We start from the raw sequence: 18,441 nt of genomic DNA, 5'->3' as shown, positions 1-18,441 counted from the left end.
TACTGGTCTGAAACTAGATCCCCCTACAACATACTGGTCTGAAACTAGATCCCCCTGCAACATACTGGTCTGAAACTAGATCCCCCTACTACATATTGGTCTGAAACTAGATCCCCCTACAACATACTGGTCTGAAACTAGATCCCCCTACAACATACTGGTCTGAAACTAGATCCCCCTGCAACATACTGGTCTGAAACTAGATCCCCCTACAACATACTGGTCTGAAACTAGATCCCACTACATACTGGTCTGAGACTAGATCCCCCTACAACATACTGGTCTGAAACTAGATCCCACTACATACTGGTCTGAAACTAGATCCCACTACATACTGGTCTGAAACTAGATCCCACTACATACTGGTCTGAAACTAGATCCCACTACATACTGGTCTGAAACTAGATCCCCTACAAACTGGTCTGAAACTAGATCCCCCTACATACTGGTCTGAAACTAGATCCCACTACATACTGGTCTGAAACTAGATCCCACTACATACTGGTCTGAAACGAGATCCCCTACAAACTGGTCTGAAACTAGATCCCACTACATACTGGTCTGAAACCAGATCCCCTACATACTGGTCTGAAACTAGATCCCACTACATACTGGTCTGAAACCAGATCCCCTACATACTGGTCTGAAACCAGATCCCACTACATACTGGTCTGGAACTAGATCCCTCTACATACTGGTGTGGAACTAGATCCCCTACATACTGGTGTGGAACTAGATCCCCTACATACTGGTCTGAAACTAGATTCCTGGACTGGCCCTCCCTCCCTCCCTCCCTCCCTCCCTCCTCTCTCCCACCTCCCTCCCTCCTCTCTCCCACCTCCCTCCCTCGTTAGTCAGTAGAGTGGCAGGATCAGACAGTTCTCCTGCCGGGAGATGTGATGTCTCCTCTTCATCCATCCCTCTCCTCTTCATCCCTCCCTCCCTCCCTCCCTCCCTCCTACCCCTGACTGTTCTCCTGCCGGGAGATGTGAGTGGAGGGAGGTGTTTGTTATAAACCTTCTAATCTCTAGGCAGTTACAGGATGTTCTGGAGCTTAACCCCATGAGATGATCGTAAAAAACACCACTTTAGAGCTTTTCACTATTATTATGAGGTGATTCTACATTTAGCTGTTTTTGCTGTTGTTGTTGTTGTAATAGGTTGTTTATAGCACTGCTGTTGAATGGAATGCACAAGGGGACATTTTTACAAAAAGGACTTATCTGCTAATACGGAAACAAGAGTCTTTAAATCGGGAGTTAGTGTTTAGTTCATCACAGTAAACACATGTTCATTTCTTCCTATTTTCTTTCATTCATGTTTGTATCTGTTATCTTTACCTTTTGGCATATTCATTAACAGTGGCAAATGTTCATTTCTTCCCTTCATCAACTAGCAGTGGCAGAAGCACACTCTTTTGAGAAGCGCCATAATGATGGCACTACGCTGTCATTGTAATTATGCGTCTATTAATAAGTTAACTAAATATTAGCTCTTGCGCAGCGTGACGTGAAATGCTCTCATATGGATATTTTTAGCGAACCTTGAACGGTGCGGTTGGGACCTGTTATAACACGATAACGAAATGTTTATAGATGTGTAAATAAATGTGTATTGGCTATGAAGTCAAAGTATATCATTACCGTATATTTAAATATCCTTATAATGACCCCCCCCCCCCCCCTCCTCCTCCCCTCCTCCTCCCCCCTCCTTCAGCTGCAGCGATGGAGTCCAGCAGGATGGCAGTAGAGAGCAGTTGTCCTCTGGGGCAATTCCCCTGTGGTAACGTGACGGTGTGTCTGCACCAAGCTCTGCAGTGTGACGGACACAGAGACTGCCCCAATGGAGCCGACGAGGAAAACTGTGGTGAGAGAGGGAGAGAGGAAGAGGAGGAGGGGAGAGAGAGAGAGAGAGAGAGAGAGAGAGAGAGAGAGAGAGAGAGAGAGAGAGAGAGGAAGAGGAGGAGGGGAGAGAGAGAAAGAGGAGAGAGAGAGAGAGAGAGAGAGAGAGAGAGAGAGAGAGAGAGAGAGAGAGAGAGAGAGAGACAGAGAGAGAGAGAGAGAGAGAGAGAGAGAGAGAGAGAGAGAGAGACAGAGAGAGAAAGAGGAGAGAGAGAGAGAGAGAGAGAGAGAGAGAGTGTGTGTGTTACGTAACCTTCTTCCCTAATAATATCGCACTTAATGACCGAAATTATCCTATTTTTTTATAATTAGTTTTTTAAATTTTGACACTAGAATAAATGTTTCTGACTCATTTAATGTCATGTCTCTGGCTCATTTCAACCATAGAAGTTGTTCATTTTGATTTAGTTGCTCTTTTAACTAATTGAATCAGCTGTGTTTGGACTGGTAGATCTCCTGGTGTACCAGGGGGCAACAGAGTTCCGGGTGTTTGGGACTTAACGTGTGCAGAATATTCTGGATGAAAAGCAGAAGTACATGTTTTTACATTTCAACTATAAATATAAAACGAAAACATTTAGCTTATTCTACTATTTAGGACGCAAGTACTGTATGTGTATCCGGACTATGGCTGTTGAGGCGACCATATTACCGCCACACCGTCAGTCACGAGTCATGAAGGCAGGATAATTAGGTTTCTCCAAGCACTGATGCTGCTGATGGTCATCAGTAGTCTACTAAACTTGCTAAATGCCTGGTACTCAGCACTCTATTATCCATCTAATCACTCTGACATGAATGCAAATGTGTTCGAAAATCGAATCAAACACTTCATGAGAGCCCACGAGTTCAGGTTGCGCAACATTTATATATGCAATTGTGCGAGAAAACAGAGTGATGGCCTCTACTAAAAATAGGAGGATGAACTTTCTATATGCTAGGCCTACTATATTTATTTTCTCAACTGTCCAAATGTTAAGTACATTGTTTCTCTTTACAACAGGAGTATAGCCTACGTGGCTGACATGGAATATTTATTTCTCGCACAGAATAGAATAGGTCGACCTTTGTACTATGGGGGATAGTAGATTGACATAGGCTAGTGCTTTTGTTGTTCGTTAGGCCTACTTATAATGTTGGTAAATGTGGACAGTACTTCCAATATCTTCAATATGCACCTCAGAATTGGATAAGGACATGCACAGTTGCGTCTCCGATGTGTTGGTCTTCACTTGTAGCCTGTGAGAAAGACCGGATCACGTGATGCACAGAACGACCACTGGCCGCAGAAGGCATTGGATTTTCTCAGGGTGCATTACGGCCACACAAAGGGGATCCCGTCGGGAAATTCGAGGCAATTATCAAGTGCTTGTCAAATTGTGAATGAGAGACTGATGAAGTGTGTACAGCCTGTGCAAAAAAACAAAAACAAAGCAGAGCTCATGCCTTGCTCCAGCGACTTTTTCCATATCATCATTAGAGTTACATTGTATTACATCTAAACATATAGACCAACATTTATAGAACAACTAAAGTCACATTAATAACTCTAAATGAAGCAGATAGGAGGACCAGTTTCTTTGTTAACCCCTCAACACAGAATAGACGCATGTTCGCCCTCCCTCAAATTGGTTTTTATTCAGGTTTGTTCTATTGTATTCCTCATAATATAAAATAATGCCATGGAAGCCAATCTTGTCTGCTAAAATGAACTAGTGTAGCCCACAGCCATATGGCATAGCCAGATCAGGACCTAACATGATGACAGGACCTAACATAAGGACAGGACCTAACATAAGGACAGGACCTAACATAAGGACAGGACCTAACATAAGGACAGGACCTAACGTGAGGACAGGACCTAACGTAAGGACAGGACCTAACGTAAGGACAGGACCTAACATAAGGACAGGACCTAACATAAGGACAGGACCTAACATAAGGACAGGACCTAACATAAGGACAGGACCTAACAGGACCTAACATAAGGACAGGACCTAACATAAGGACAGGACCTAACATGAGGACAGGACCTAACATAAGGACAGGACCTAACATAAGGACAGGGCCTAACATAAGGACAGGGCCTAACGTAAGGACAGGACCTAACGTAAGGACAGGACCTAACATAAGGACAGGGCCTAACATAAGGACAGGACCTAACATAAGGACAGGACCTAACATAAGGACAGGACCTAACATAAGGACAGGACCTAACATAAGGACAGGACCTAACATGAGGACAGGACCTAACATAAGGACAAGGCCTAACATAAGGACAGGACCTAACATAAGGACAGGACCTAACATAAGGACAGGACCTAACATAAGGACAGGACCTAACGTAAGGACAGGACCTAACATAAGGACAGGACCTAACATAAGGACAGGACCTAACATAAGGACAGGACCTAACATAAGGACAGGACCTAACATAAGGACAGGACCTAACAGGACCTAACATAAGGACAGGACCTAACATAAGGACAGGACCTAACATGAGGACAGGACCTAACATAAGGACAAGGCCTAACATAAGGACAGGACCTAACATAAGGACAGGACCTAACATAAGGACAGGACCTAACATAAGGACAGGAGGCCTAACATAAGGACAGGACCTAACATAAGGACAGGACCTAACATGAGGACAGGACCTAACATAAGGACAACTCAGAGTATGTTATTCTGTTTTTCTGAAATAGATTTACATTTTCTTATAATGTTGCTTCTTTAGACCTGTCTAAAATAAAATAAATAATAAATAATACATTTATTGTGAATGTGTAGAAGCGGCAGGGTAGTCTAGTGGTTAGAGTGTAGAAGAGGTAGGTACCCTAGTGGTTAGAGTGTAGAGGAGGCAGGTAGCCTAGTGGTTAGAGTGTAGAAGCGGCAGGGTAGTCTAGTGGTTAGAGTGTAGAGGCGGCAGGGTAGCCTAGTGGTTAGAGTGTAGGGGCGGCAGGTAGCCTAGTGGTTAGAGTGTAGAGGCGGTAGGTAGCCTAGTGGTTAGAGTGTAGAGGTGGCAGGGTAGACTAGTGGTTAGAGTGTAGAGGCGGCAGGTAGCCTAGTGGTTAGAGTGTAGAGGCGGCAGGTAGCCTAGTGGTTAGAGTGTAGAGGCGGCAGGTAGCCTAGTGGTTAGAGGGGAGGGGAGGCAGGTAGACTAGTGGTTAGAGGGGAGGGGAGGCAGGTAGACTAGTGGTTAGAGTGTAGAGGGGGTAGGTAGACTAGTGGTTAGAGGGGAGGGGAGGCAGGTAGACTAGTGGTTAGAGTGTAGAGGGGGTAGGTAGACTAGTGGTTAGAGTGTAGGGGGGGCAGGTAGTCTAGTGGTTAGAGTGTAGAGGCGGCAGGGTAGCCTAGTGGTTAGAGTGTAGAGGCGGTAGGTAGCCTAGTGGTTAGAGTGTAGAGGCGGCAGGTAGCCTAGTGGTTAGAGTGTAGGGGGGGCAGGTAGTCTAGTGGTTAGAGTGTAGGGGCGGCAGGTAGCCTAGTGGTTAGAGTGTAGAGGCGGCAGGTAGCCTAGTGGTTAGAGTGTAGAGGCGGCAGGTAGCCTAGTGGTTAGAGTGTAGAGGCGGCAGGTAGCCTAGTGGTTAGAGTGTAGAGGCGGCAGGTAGCCTAGTGGTTAGAGGGGAGGGGAGGCAGGTAGACTAGTGGTTAGAGTGTAGAAGCGGCAGGGTAGTCTAGTGGTTAGAGTGTAGAGGCGGCAGGGTAGCCTAGTGGTTAGAGTGTAGGGGCGGCAGGTAGCCTAGTGGTTAGAGTGTAGAGGCGGTAGGTAGCCTAGTGGTTAGAGTGTAGAGGTGGCAGGGTAGACTAGTGGTTAGAGTGTAGAGGCGGCAGGTAGCCTAGTGGTTAGAGTGTAGAGGCGGCAGGTAGCCTAGTGGTTAGAGTGTAGAGGCGGCAGGTAGCCTAGTGGTTAGAGGAGGGAGGCAGGTAGACTAGTGGTTAGAGGGGAGGGAGGCAGGTAGACTAGTGGTTAGAGTGTAGAGGGGTAGGTAGACTAGTGGTTAGAGGGGAGGGGAGGCAGGTAGACTAGTGGTTAGAGTGTAGAGGGGGTAGGTAGACTAGTGGTTAGAGGGGAGGAGGCAGGTAGACTAGTGGTTAGAGTGTAGAGGGGGTAGGTAGACTAGTGGTTAGAGTGTAGGGGGCAGGTAGTCTAGTGGTTAGAGTGTAGAGGGGGTAGGTAGACTAGTGGTTAGAGTGTAGAGGGGGTAGGGTAGTCTAGTGGTTAGAGTGTAGAGGGGTAGGGTAGTCTAGTGGTTAGAGTGTAGAGGGGGTAGGTAGACTAGTGGTTAGAGTGTAGGGGCGGCAGGTAGTCTAGTGGTTAGAGGGGAGGGGCGGTAGGTAGACTAGTGGTTAGAGTGTAGGGGCGGCAGGTAGCCTAGTGGTTAGAGTGTAGAGGCGGCAGGTAGACTAGTGGTTAGAGTGTAGGGGCGGCAGGGTAGACTAGTGGTTAGAGTGTAGGGGCGGCAGGTAGACTAGTGGTTAGAGTGTAGGGGCGGCAGGGTAGACTAGTGGTTAGAGTGTAGGGGGCGGCAGGGTAGACTAGTGGTTAGAGTGTAGGGGCGGCAGGGTAGACTAGTGGTTAGAGTGTAGGGGCGGCAGGGTAGACTAGTGGTTAGAGTGTAGGGGCGGCAGGGTAGACTAGTGGTTAGAGTGTAGGGGCGGCAGGGTAGACTAGTGGTTAGAGTGTAGGGGCGGTAGGTAGACTAGTGGTTAGAGTGTAGGGGCGGCAGGGTAGACTAGTGGTTAGAGTGTAGGGGCGGCAGGGTAGACTAGTGGTTAGAGTGTAGGGGCGGTAGGTAGACTAGTGGTTAGAGTGTAGGGGCGGCAGGGTAGACTAGTGGTTAGAGTGTAGGGGCGGTAGGTAGACTAGTGGTTAGAGTGTAGGGGGGGCAGGTAGACTAGTGGTTAGAGTGTAGAGGGGGTAGGGTAGTCTAGTGGTTAGAGTGTAGGGGCGGCAGGTAGACTAGTGGTTAGAGTGTAGGGACGGCAGGTAGTCTAGTGGTTAGAGTGTAGAGGAGGCAGGTAGACTAGTGGTTAGAGTGTAGGGACGGCAGGTAGTCTAGTGGTTAGAGTGTAGAGGAGGCAGGTAGACTAGTGGTTAGAGTGTAGAGGAGGCAGGTAGACTAGTGGTTAGAGTGTAGGGACGGCAGGTAGACTAGTGGTTAGAGTGTAGAGGAGGCAGGTAGACTAGTGGTTAGAGTGTAGAGGAGGCAGGTAGACTAGTGGTTAGAGTGTAGGGACGGCAGGTAGACTAGTGGTTAGAGTGTAGAGGAGGCAGGTAGACTAGTGGTTAGAGTGTAGGGGTGGCAGGTAGTCTAGTGGTTAGAGTGTAGGGACGGCAGGTAGACTAGTGGTTAGAGTGTAGAGGAGGCAGGGTAGACTAGTGGTTAGAGTGTAGGGGTGGCAGGTAGTCTAGTGGTTAGAGTGTAGGGACGGCAGGTAGACTAGTGGTTAGAGTGTAGAGGAGGCAGGTAGCCTAGTGGTTAGAGTGTAGGGGAGGCAGGTAGCCTAGTGGTTAGAGTGTAGGGGCGGCAGGGTAGCCTAGTGGTTAGAGTGTAGGGGCGGCAGGGTAGCCTAGTGGTTAGAGTGTAGGGGAGGCAGGTAGTCTAGTGGTTAGAGTGTAGGGGAGGCAGGTAGCCTAGTGGTTAGAGTGTAGGGGCGGCAGGGTAGCCTAGTGGTTAGAGTGTAGGGGCGGCAGGGTAGCCTAGTGGTTAGAGTGTAGGGGAGGCTGGTAGTCTAGTGGTTAGAGTGTAGGGGCGGCAGGGTAGCCTAGTGGTTAGAGTGTAGGGGCGGCAGGGTAGCCTAGTGGTTAGAGCGTTGGACGAGTAACCGAAAGGTTGCAAGATCGAATCCCGAGCTGACAAGGTACAAATCTGTCGTTCTGCCTCCTGAACAAGGCAGTTAATCTAGGACGTCATTGTAAATAAGAATATGTTCTTAACTGAGTTGCCTCGTTAAATAAAGGTAAAATATATTTCATGGATGTTCAAAGGGTCTTGCTTGTGCGGAAGCCAGGAGATGATAAATGTGTTTATGTTAATTAACGGTTAGTTACCGACAGTTATTTGCTTGACCTGCTGATGACATTTGGTGACCGCCACAGCACTAATCCGGACACTGTAATGCTCCAACTATGACTATAATATTACCTTGTGTCTGTAGGGGACAACAGCGGATGGGCGGACATCTTTGATCGAACCGTCAGAAAGGTCGAACCACAGGGCCTACCACCAGAAGACTGCTGTCAGTGTGTATGCTTGTGTCAGTGTGTGTTTGTATCAGTGTGTGTTTGTATCAGTGTTTGTGTCAGTGTGTGTTTGTATCAGTGTGTGTATCAGTGTGTGTGTTTGTATCAGTGTGTGTATCAGTGTGTGTGTTTGTATCAGTGTGTGTGTCAGTGTGTATGTTTGTGTCAGTGTTTGTATCAGTGTGTGTTTGTATCAGTGTTTGTATCAGTGTGTGTATCAGTGTGTGTGTTTGTATCAGTGTGTGTATCAGTGTGTGTGTTTGTATCAGTGTGTGTATCAGTGTGTGTGTTTGTATCAGTGTGTGTATCAGTGTGTATGTTTGTGTCAGTGTTTGTATCAGTGTGTGTTTGTATCAGTGTGTGTATCAGTGTGTGTGTTTGTATCAGTGTGTGTATCAGTGTGTGTGTTTGTATCAGTGTGTGTATCAGTGTGTGTTTGTATCAGTGTGTGTATCAGTGTGTGTGTTTGTATCAGTGTGTGTATCAGTGTGTGTGTTTGTATCAGTGTGTGTATCAGTGTGTGTTTGTATCAGTGTGTGTATCAGTGTGTGTGTTTGTATCAGTGTGTGTATCAGTGTGTGTGTTTGTATCAGTGTGTGTGTCAGTGTGTATGTTTGTATCAGTGTTTGTATCAGTGTGTGTATCAGTGTGTGTGTGTATCAGTGTGTGTGTTTATATCAGTGTTTGTATCAGTGTGTATGTTTGTGTCAGTGTGTGTGTTTGTATCAGTGTGTGTGTCAGTGTGTATGTTTGTGTCAGTGTGTGTGTTTGTATCAGTGTGTGTGTGTGTGTGTGTGTGTCAGCGTGTCAGCGTGTGTTGGTGTTTGTGTGTGTGTCAGTTTGTGTGTCAGCGTGTCAGCGTGTGTTTGTGTGTGTGTGTCAGTTTGTGTGTGTGTGTGTCAGCGTGTGTGTGTGTAGTTGTGTATTAATTAACTGTGTGTGGTTGTGTAGTCTTGCAGCAGTACCCAGAGAATTGTGACTGTATCAAGACAGAACTGGAGTGTGTGGAAGTCAACCTACATGATGTTCCTCAAGTCTCCACCAACGTCACCTGGCTGTGAGTACCTCTCTCAGTGTGTGTGTGTGTGTGTGTGTGTGTGTGTGTGTGTCTGCGGTGTGTGTTTGTCTGCGGTGTGTGTGTGTGTCTGCGATGTGTGTGTGTGTGAGAGAGAGCACTCCCAATTCGGGTTATTAGGCAACCCAGCGCTGGTTAAATAGTGAACAGACCGCATTTTGGGTTATTTTTACCCAGCCAGTTGGGTTGCGTGAATAGCCCAACATTTTGGTTGTTGGGATGTTGGGTTGTTGGGATGTTGGGTTGTTGGGTTGTTGGGATGTTGGGTTGTTGGGATGTTGGGTTGTTGGGTTGTTGGGATGTTGGGATGTTGGGTTGTTGGGATGTTGGGATGTTGGGTTGTTGGGATATTGGGATGTTGGGATGTTGGGATGTTGGGTTGTTGGGATGTTGGGATGTTGGGTTGTTGGGATGTTGGGTTGTTGGGTTGTTGGGATGTTGGGATATTGGGATGTTGGGATATTGGGATGTTGGGTTGTTGGGATGTTGGGTTGTTGGGTTGTTGGGATGTTGGGATATTGGGATGTTGGGATATTGGGATGTTGGGATGTTGGGTTGTTGGGATGTTGGGATGTTGGGATTACCCAAACATGGTGTAACGGCTTTCTAGGTGTGGTGAAGGAGAGTTGGACCAAACTGCAGCGTGTAGATTGCGATCCATGTTTAATAGAAAAAACACACGTAAACACGAATCAATGCAAACACTACAAAAAACAATAAATGTAACGAAAACCGAAAACAGCCTATACTTGTGTCAACTAACATCTAACACGGACATCAGGACACTAAGGACAATCACCCACAATACAACCAAAGAATATGGCTGCCTAAATATGGTTCCCAATCAGAGACAACGGTAAACACCTGCCTCTGATTGAGAACCACTTCAGACAGCCATAGACTCTCCCAGAACACCCCACTAAGCTACAATCCCACTAAGCTACACACCACATACAAAAACCCATGTCACACCCTGGCCTGAACAAAACATAAAGAAAAACACAAAATACTTCGACCAGGGCGTGACACATGGGTTAATTTAACCATCAATTGGAGATTTTTTTACTCTCAAACTGGGTCTTTATGAATATATTCCTTAATCTATTTTCTGGAGGTATGGCTTTAGAGGCGTGGCTTTCAGACAGAGCTTTTTGGCCACCCGTGAGAGTAAATTCCATTCTTGTTCATCGTGTTAAGTTTACATATAGTGCAGAATAAAATGTTTCCCCACAAAAATATATTTTACACATTCTTCTATACTATTAATAATATTGATAATATTATTGATTATATTATTGATTACAATAACATGAATCCTAACAATTATCAGGAATCAAGGTAAGGCCCAAGTGCAGACTGTGTGAAGTAACAATGGTTATTATAACCACAGGGGCAAACGACAGGTCAAGGCAGGCAGGGGTCGATAATCCGAAGGTGGAGCAAAGGTACAGGACGGCCGGCAGGCTCAGTGGTCAGGCGGGCGAGTACAGGGTCAGGACAGGCAAAGGTCAAAAATCAGGAGGACGAGAAAAATTGAGACTAGGGAAAAGGACAGGTGAAAACGGATCAGGGCGTGACAACAATAGGATTTACATAGGCTTTTAGGGAACTCATACACCTCAGTAAGCATTACTGATGTGCCTTAACCTTAACATGTGATAACTATACAACAGGACAGATTAACAGGAATGACATTTATTCTCACAGGTGGTTAAAAATAACTATCCGAAAAAGTCAGACTGCTAAACTATGCATCCAGTCTTCTGATCTGACGGGTCCTTATCTCAGTACCCCATCATCCATAACCCAGCATCAATAACCCAGGATCAATACCCCAGCATCAATAACCCAGCATCAATACCCCAGCATCAATAACCCAGCATCCAGCATCAATAATCCAGCATCAATAACCCAGCATCAATAACCCAGCATCCAGCATCAATAACCCAGCATCAATAACCCAGCATCCAGCATCAATACCCCAGCATCAATAACCCAGCATCAATAACCCAGCATCAATAACCCAGCATCAATAACCCAGCATCAATAACCCAGCATCAATAACCCAGCATCAATAACCCATCTTCAATAACCCAGCATCAATAACCCAGCATCAATAACCCAGCATCAATAACCCAGCATCAATAACCCAGCATCAATAACCCAGCATCAATAACCCAGCATCAATAACCCAGCATCAATAACCCAGCATCCAGCATCAATAACCCAGCATCAATAACACAGATGCTTTTAAAGAAAACAACCCAACTAAGTGACCCAATGCCTACAACCCAGCAGTAGAGTCAACCAAACTACCCAGCAGTAGAGTCAACCAAACAACCCAGTAGTAGGATCAACCAAACAACCCAGCAGTAGAGTCAACCAAACTACCCAGCAGTAGAGTCAACCAAACTACCCAGCAGTAGAGTCAACCAAACAACCCAGCAGTAGAGTCAACCAAACAAACCAGTAGAGTCAAACAAACTACCCAGCAGTAGAGTCAACCAAACAACCCAGTAGAGTCAAACAAACTACCCAGCAGTAGAGTCAACCAAACAACCCAGTAGGATCAACCAAACAACCCAGCAGTAGAGTCAACCAAACTACCCAGCAGTAGAGTCAACCAAACTACCCAGCAGTAGAGTCAACCAAACTACCCAGCAGTAGAGTCAACCAAACAACCCAGTAGGATCAACCAAACAACCCAGCAGTAGAGTCAACCAAACTACCCAGCAGTAGAGTCAACCAAACTACCCAGCAGTAGAGTCAACCAAACTACCCAGCAGTAGAGTCAACCAAACTACCCAGCAGTAGAGTCAACCAAACAACCCAGCAGTAGAGTCAACCAAACTACCCAGCAGTAGAGTCAACCAAACTACCCAGCAGTAGAGTCAACCAAACTACCCAGCAGTAGAGTCAACCAAACTACCCAGCAGTAGAGTCAACCAAACTACCCAGCAGTAAAGTCAACCAAACAACCCAGCAGTAGAGTCAACCAAACTACCCAGTAGAGTCAACCAAACTACCCAGTAGAGTCAAACAAACAACCCAGTAGAGTCAACCAAACAACCCAGCAGTAGAGTCAACCAAACAACCCAGTAGAGTCAACCAAACAACCCAGTAGAGTCAACCAAACAACCCAGTAGAGTCAACCAAACAACCCAGTAGAGTCAACCAAACTACCCAGTAGAGTCAACCAAACTACCCAGTAGAGTCAACCAAACTACCCAGTAGAGTCAACCAAACAACCCAGTAGAGTCAACCAAACAACCCAGCAGTAGAGTCAACCAAACAACCCAGTAGAGTCAAACAAACTACCCAGCAGTAGAGTCAACCAAACTACCCAGCAGTAGAGTCAACCAAACTACCCAGCAGTAGAGTCAACCAAACAACCCAGCAGTAGGGTCAACCAAACAACCCAGTAGAGTCAACCAAACTACCCAGCAGTAGAGTCAACCAAACTACCCAGCAGTACATTACATTTACATTTAAGTCATTTAGCAGACGCTCTTATCCAGAGCGACTTACAAATTGGAACAACCCAGCAGTAGAGTCAACCAAACTACCCAGCAGTAGAGTCAACCAAACTACCCAGCAGTAGAGTCAACCAAACTACCCAGCAGTAGAGTGAACCAAACTACCCAGCAGTAGAGTCAACCAAACTACCCAGCAGTAGAGTCAACCAAACACCCCGGCAGTAGAGTCAACCAAACAACCCAGCAGTAGAGTCAACCAAACAACCCAGTAGAGTCAACCAAACAACCCAGCAGTAGGATCAACCAAACTACCCAGCAGTAGAGTCAACCAAACTACCCAGCAGTAGATTCAACCAAACAACCCAGCAGTAGAGTCAACCAAACTACCCAGCAGTAGAGTCAACCAAACTACCCAGCAGTAGAGTCAACCAAACTACCCCGTAGTAGAGTCAACCAAACTACCCAGCAGTAGGATCAACCAAACACAGACACAGTGTGTCTGTTTATGTACAGGATGTGTGTCTGTGTATACAGGATGTGTGTCTGTGTGTATAGGATGTGTGTCTGTTTATGTACAGGATGTGTGTCTGTGTACAGGATGTGTGTCTTTTTATGTACAGGATGTGTGTCTGTGTGTATAGGATGTGTGTCTGTTTATGTACAGGATGTGTGTCTGTGTGTACAGGATGTGTGTCTGTGTGTATAGGATGTGTGTCTGTTTATGTACAGGATGTGTGTCTGTGTACAGGATGTGTGTCTGTTTATGTACAGGATGTGTGTCTGTGTGTACAGGATGTGTGTCTGTGTACAGGATGTGTGTCTGGTTTCATTTATAGTCCCAGAGTACTAGAGATGTGTGTCTGGTTTCATTTATAGTCCCAGAGTACTAGAGATGTGTGTCTGGTTTCATTTATAGTCCCAGAGTACTAGAGATGTGTGTCTGGTTTCATTTATAGTCCCAGAGTACTAGAGATGTGTGTCTGGTTTCATTTATAGTCCCAGAGGACTAGAGATATGTGTCTGGTTTCATTTATAGTCCCAGAGTACTAGAGATGTGTGTCTGGTTTCATTTATAGTCCCAGAGTACTAGAGATGTGTGTCTGGTTTCATTTATAGTCCCAGAGGACTAGAGATATGTGTCTGGTTTCATTTATAGTCCCAGAGTACTCATTACAGTCCCAGATTACTAGAGATGTGTGTATGTGTTTCATTACAGTCCCAGAGGACTAAAGATGTGTGTATGTGTTTCATTACAGTCCCAGAGGACTAGAGATGTGTTTGGTTTGATCCTGAAAATGCTTTTGAGTCCCTTACAGGCTACATTATAATCCATCATTTGTTGAACGTGTTTCTGCTAAATTCAGTTTCTTTAACTTTCAAAGAGAGAATGAAATCGAAATCACAAGTAAAAATGCAAAGGCATTGATTGGTTCGAAAGGAACACAATCCATTTCATAAATTGATAAATAAGATGGAGTGTAATGAAAGACTCTAGGCAGCGTTGCCCAGGGGACTAGAGTTATCCAGGGCCTGGAGGACTAGAGATACCCAGGGCCTGGAGGACTAGAGTTACCCAGGGCCTGGAGGACTAGAGTTACCCAGGGCCTGGAGGACTAGAGTTATCCAGGGCCTGGAGGACTAGAGATACCCAGGGCCTGGAGGACTAGAGTTATCCAGGGCCTGGAGGACTAGAGCTACCCAGGTCCTGGGGGACTAGAGTTATCCAGGGCCTGGAGGACTAGAGATACCCAGGGCCTGGAGGACTAGAGTTACCCAGGGCCTGGAGGACTAGAGCTACCCAGGTCCTGGAGGACTAGAGTTATCCAGGGCCTGGAGTTTTTTTATTTATTTTACCTAGTAAGTTGACTGAGAATACATTCTCAAATACAGTAATGACCTGGGGAATAGTTAAAGGGGAGAGAAAGAATGAGCCAATTGTAAGCTGGGGATGATTAGGTGACCATATGAGGGCCAGATTGTAAATTTAGCCAGGACACCGGCGTTAACACCCCTACTCTTACGATAAGTGCCATGGGATCTTTAATGACCTTAGAGAGTCAGGACACCCGTTTAACGTCCCATCCGAAAGACGGCACCCTACACAGGGCAATGTCCCCAATCACTGCCCTGGGGCATTGGGATATCTTATAAGAACTCCTACTGGCCCTCCAACACCACTCCAGCAGCATCTGGTCTCCCATCCAGGGACCAACCAGGACCAACCCTGCTTAGCCTCAGAAGCAAGCCAGCATTGGCATGCAGGGTGGTACGCTGTTGGCGAGAGATTCCCAGGGCCTGGAGGACTAGAGATATCCAGGGCCTGGAGGACTAGAGATACCCAGGGCCTGGAGGACTAGAGTTACCCAGGGCCTGGAAGACTAGAGTTACCCAGGGCCTGGAGGACTAGAGTTACCCAGGGCCTGGAGGACTAGAGCTACCCAGGGCCTGGAGGACTAGAGTTACCCAGGGCCTGGAGGACTAGAGCTACCCAGGTCCTGGAGGACTAGAGTTACCCAGGGCCTGGAGGACTAGAGATACCCAGGACCTGGAGGACTAGAGTTACCCAGGGCCTGGAGGACTAGAGTTACCCAGGGCCTGAAGGGCTAGAGTTACCCAGGGCCAGGAGGACTGGAGGTAACCAGGGCCTGGAGAACTAGAGACACCCAGGGCTTGGAGGACTAGAGATACCCAAGGCCTGGAGGACTATAGTTACCCAGGGCTTGGAGGACTAGCATTACCCAGGGCATGGGACTATAGTTACCCAGGGCGTGGAGGACTAGAGTTACCCAGGGTGTGGAGGACTAGAGTTACCCAGGGCCTGGAGGACTAGAGTTACCCAGGGCCTGGAGGACTAGAGTTACCCAGGGCCTGGAGGACTGGAGTTACCCAGGGCCTGGAGGACTAGAGTTACCCAGGGCTTGGAGGACTAGAGTTACCCAGGGCCTGGAGGACTAGAGTTACCCAGGGCCGGGAGGACAAGATTTACCCAGGGCCTGGAGGACTAGAGTTACCCAGGGCCTGGAGGACTAGAGTTTCCCAGGTCCTGGAGGACTAGAGCTACCCAGGGCATGGGACTAGAATTACCCAGGGCCTGGAAGACTAGAGGTATCCAGGGCCTGTAGGACTAGAGATACCCAGGGCTTGGAGAACTAGAGTTACCCAGGGCTTGGAGGACTAGCATTACCCAGGGCATGGGACTATAGTTACCCAGGGCGTGGAGGAGTAGAGTTACCCAGGGTGTGGAGGACTAGAGTTACCCAGGGCTTGGAGGACTAGAGTTACCCAGGGCCTGGAGGACTAGAGTTACCCAGGGCCTGGAGGACTAGAGTTACCCAGGGCCTGGAGGACTGGAGTTACCCAGGGCCTGGAGGACTAGAGTTACCCAGGGCTTGGAGGACTAGAGTTACCCAGGGCTTGGAGGACTAGCATTACCCAGGGCATGGGACTATAGTTACCCAGGGCGTGGAGGAGTAGAGTTACCCAGGGTGTGGAGGACTAGAGTTACCCAGGGCTTGGAGGACTAGAGTTACCCAGGGCCTGGAGGACTAGAGTTACCCAGGGCCTGGAGGACTAGAGTTACCCAGGGCCTGGAGGACTGGAGTTACCCAGGGCCTGGAGGACTAGAGTTACCCAGGGCTTGGAGGACTAGAGTTACCCAGGGCCGGGAGGACAAGATTTACCCAGGGCCTGGAGGACTAGAGTTTCCCAGGTCCTGGAGGACTAGAGCTACCCAGGGCATGGGACTAGAATTACCCAGGGCCTGGAAGACTAGAGTTACCCAGGGCCTGGAGGACTAGAGGTATCCAGGGCCTGTAGGACTAGAGATACCCAGGGCTTGGAGAACTAGAGTTACCCAGGGCTTGGAGGACTAGCATTACCCAGGGCATGGGACTATAGTTACCCAGGGCGTGGAGGACTAGAGTTACCCAGGGTGTGGAGGACTAGAGTTACCCAGGGCTTGGAGGACTAGAGTTACCCATGGCTTGGAGGACTAGAGTTACCCAGGGCGTGGGACTATAGTTACCCACGGCCTGGAGGAGTAGAGTTACCCAGGGTGTGGAGGACTAGAGTTACCCAGGGCTTGGAGGACTAGAGTTACCCAGGGCTTGGAGGACTAGAGTTACCCAGGGCCTGAAGGGCTAGAGTTACCCAGGGCCAGGAGGACTGGAGGTAACCAGGGCCTGGAGAACTAGAGACACCCATGGCTTGGAGGACTAGAGATACCCAAGGCCTGGAGGACTAGAGTTACCCAGGGCCTGGAGGACTAGAGCTACCCAGGGCCTGGTGGACTAGAGCTACCCAGGGCCTGGTGGACTAGAGTTATCCAGGGCCTGGAGGACTAGAGTTACCCAGGGCCTGGAGGACTAGAGTTACCCAGGGCCTGGAGGACTAGAGTTACCCAGGGCCTGGAGGACTAGAGTTACCCAGAGCCTGGAGGACTAGAGTTACCCAGGGCCTGGAGGACTAGAGTTACCCAGGGCCTGGAGGACTAGAGCTCCCCAGGTCCTGGAGGACTAGAGGCAACCAGGGCCTGGTGGACTAGAGCTACCCAGGGCCTGGTGGGCTAGATTTACCCAGGGTCTGGAAGACTAGATTTACCCAGGGCCTGGAGGGCTAGAGCTACCCACGGCTTGGAGGACTAAAGTTACCCAGGGCCTGGAGGACTGGAGTTACACAGGGCCTGGAGGACTAGAGTTACCCAGGGCTTGGAGGACTAGAGTTACCCAGGGCCTGAAGGACTAGAGGTACCCACGGCTTGGAGGACTAGAGTTGCCCAGGGCCTGGAGAACTAGAGTTTCCCAGGGCCTGGAGGACTAGAGCTACCCACGGCTTTTAGGACTAGAGTTTCCCACGGCTTGGAGGACTAGAGTTACCCAGGGCCTGGAGGACTAGAGTTACCCAGGGCCTGGAGGACTAGATTTACCCAGGGCTTGGAGGACTAGAGTTACCCAGGGCCTGGAGGACTAGATTTACCCAGGGCTTGGAGGACTAGAGTTACCCAGGGCCTGGAGGACTAGAGTTACCCACGGCTTGGAGGACTAGAGTTGCCCAGGTCCTGGAGGACTAGAGCTACCCACGGATTGGAGGACTAGAGTTTCCCATTGCCTAGAGGACTAGAGCTACCCAGGGCCTGGAGGACTTACAGAACCAGTCAAATCAAATCAAATCAAATGTATTTATATAGCCCTTCGTACATCAGCTGATATCTCAAAGTGCTGTACAGAAACCCAGCCTAAAACCCCAAACAGCAAGCAATGCAGGTGTAGAAGCACGGTGGCTAGGAAAAACTCCCTAGAAAGGCCAAAACCTAGGAAGAAACCTAGAGAGGAACCAGGCTATGTGGGGTGGCCAGTCCTCTTCTGGCTGTGCCGGGTGGAGATTATAACAGAACATGGCCAAGATGTTCAAATGTTCATAAATGACCAGCATGGTCGAATAATAATAAGGCAGAACAGTTGAAATTGGAGCAGCAGCACAGTCAGGTGGACTGGGGACAGCAAGGAGTCATCATGTCAGGTAGTCCTGGGGCACGGTCCTAGGGCTCAGGTCAGTTGAAACTGGAGCAGCAGCATGGCCAGGTGGACTGGGGACAGCAAGGAGTCATCATGTCAGGTAGTCCTGGGGCATGGTCCTAGGGCTCAGGTCAGTTGAAACTGGAGCAACAGCATGGCCAGGTGGACTGGGGACAGCAAGGAGTCATCATGTCAGGTAGTCCTGGGGCATGGTCCTAGGGCTCAGGTCCTC

At 48.3% G+C, this 18,441-nt stretch overlaps 1 protein-coding gene across 1 annotated transcript in view; it reads left to right on the top strand.

Annotated features, from left to right (window-relative positions):
- Nucleotides 1-1,724: 1,724 nt before the first annotated feature.
- The window catches only part of LOC135573810 (relaxin receptor 2-like), a 217,333-nt gene continuing 200,616 nt past the window's right edge, over nt 1,725-18,441 (top strand). Inside the window, exons 1-3 of the mRNA XM_065023998.1 lie at nt 1,725-1,866; nt 8,061-8,141; nt 9,097-9,202. Of these exons, the coding sequence (XP_064880070.1) occupies nt 1,725-1,866; nt 8,061-8,141; nt 9,097-9,202 (329 nt within the window). The remainder of the gene's footprint in view (nt 1,867-8,060; nt 8,142-9,096; nt 9,203-18,441) is intronic.

This window comes from Oncorhynchus nerka, linkage group LG10 (genome assembly GCF_034236695.1).
Source record: "Oncorhynchus nerka isolate Pitt River linkage group LG10, Oner_Uvic_2.0, whole genome shotgun sequence".
NCBI lineage: Eukaryota > Metazoa > Chordata > Actinopteri > Salmoniformes > Salmonidae > Oncorhynchus > Oncorhynchus nerka.
Note: the sequence above shows the minus strand (reverse complement) of the source record. Positions and strands in the feature narration are given on the sequence as shown.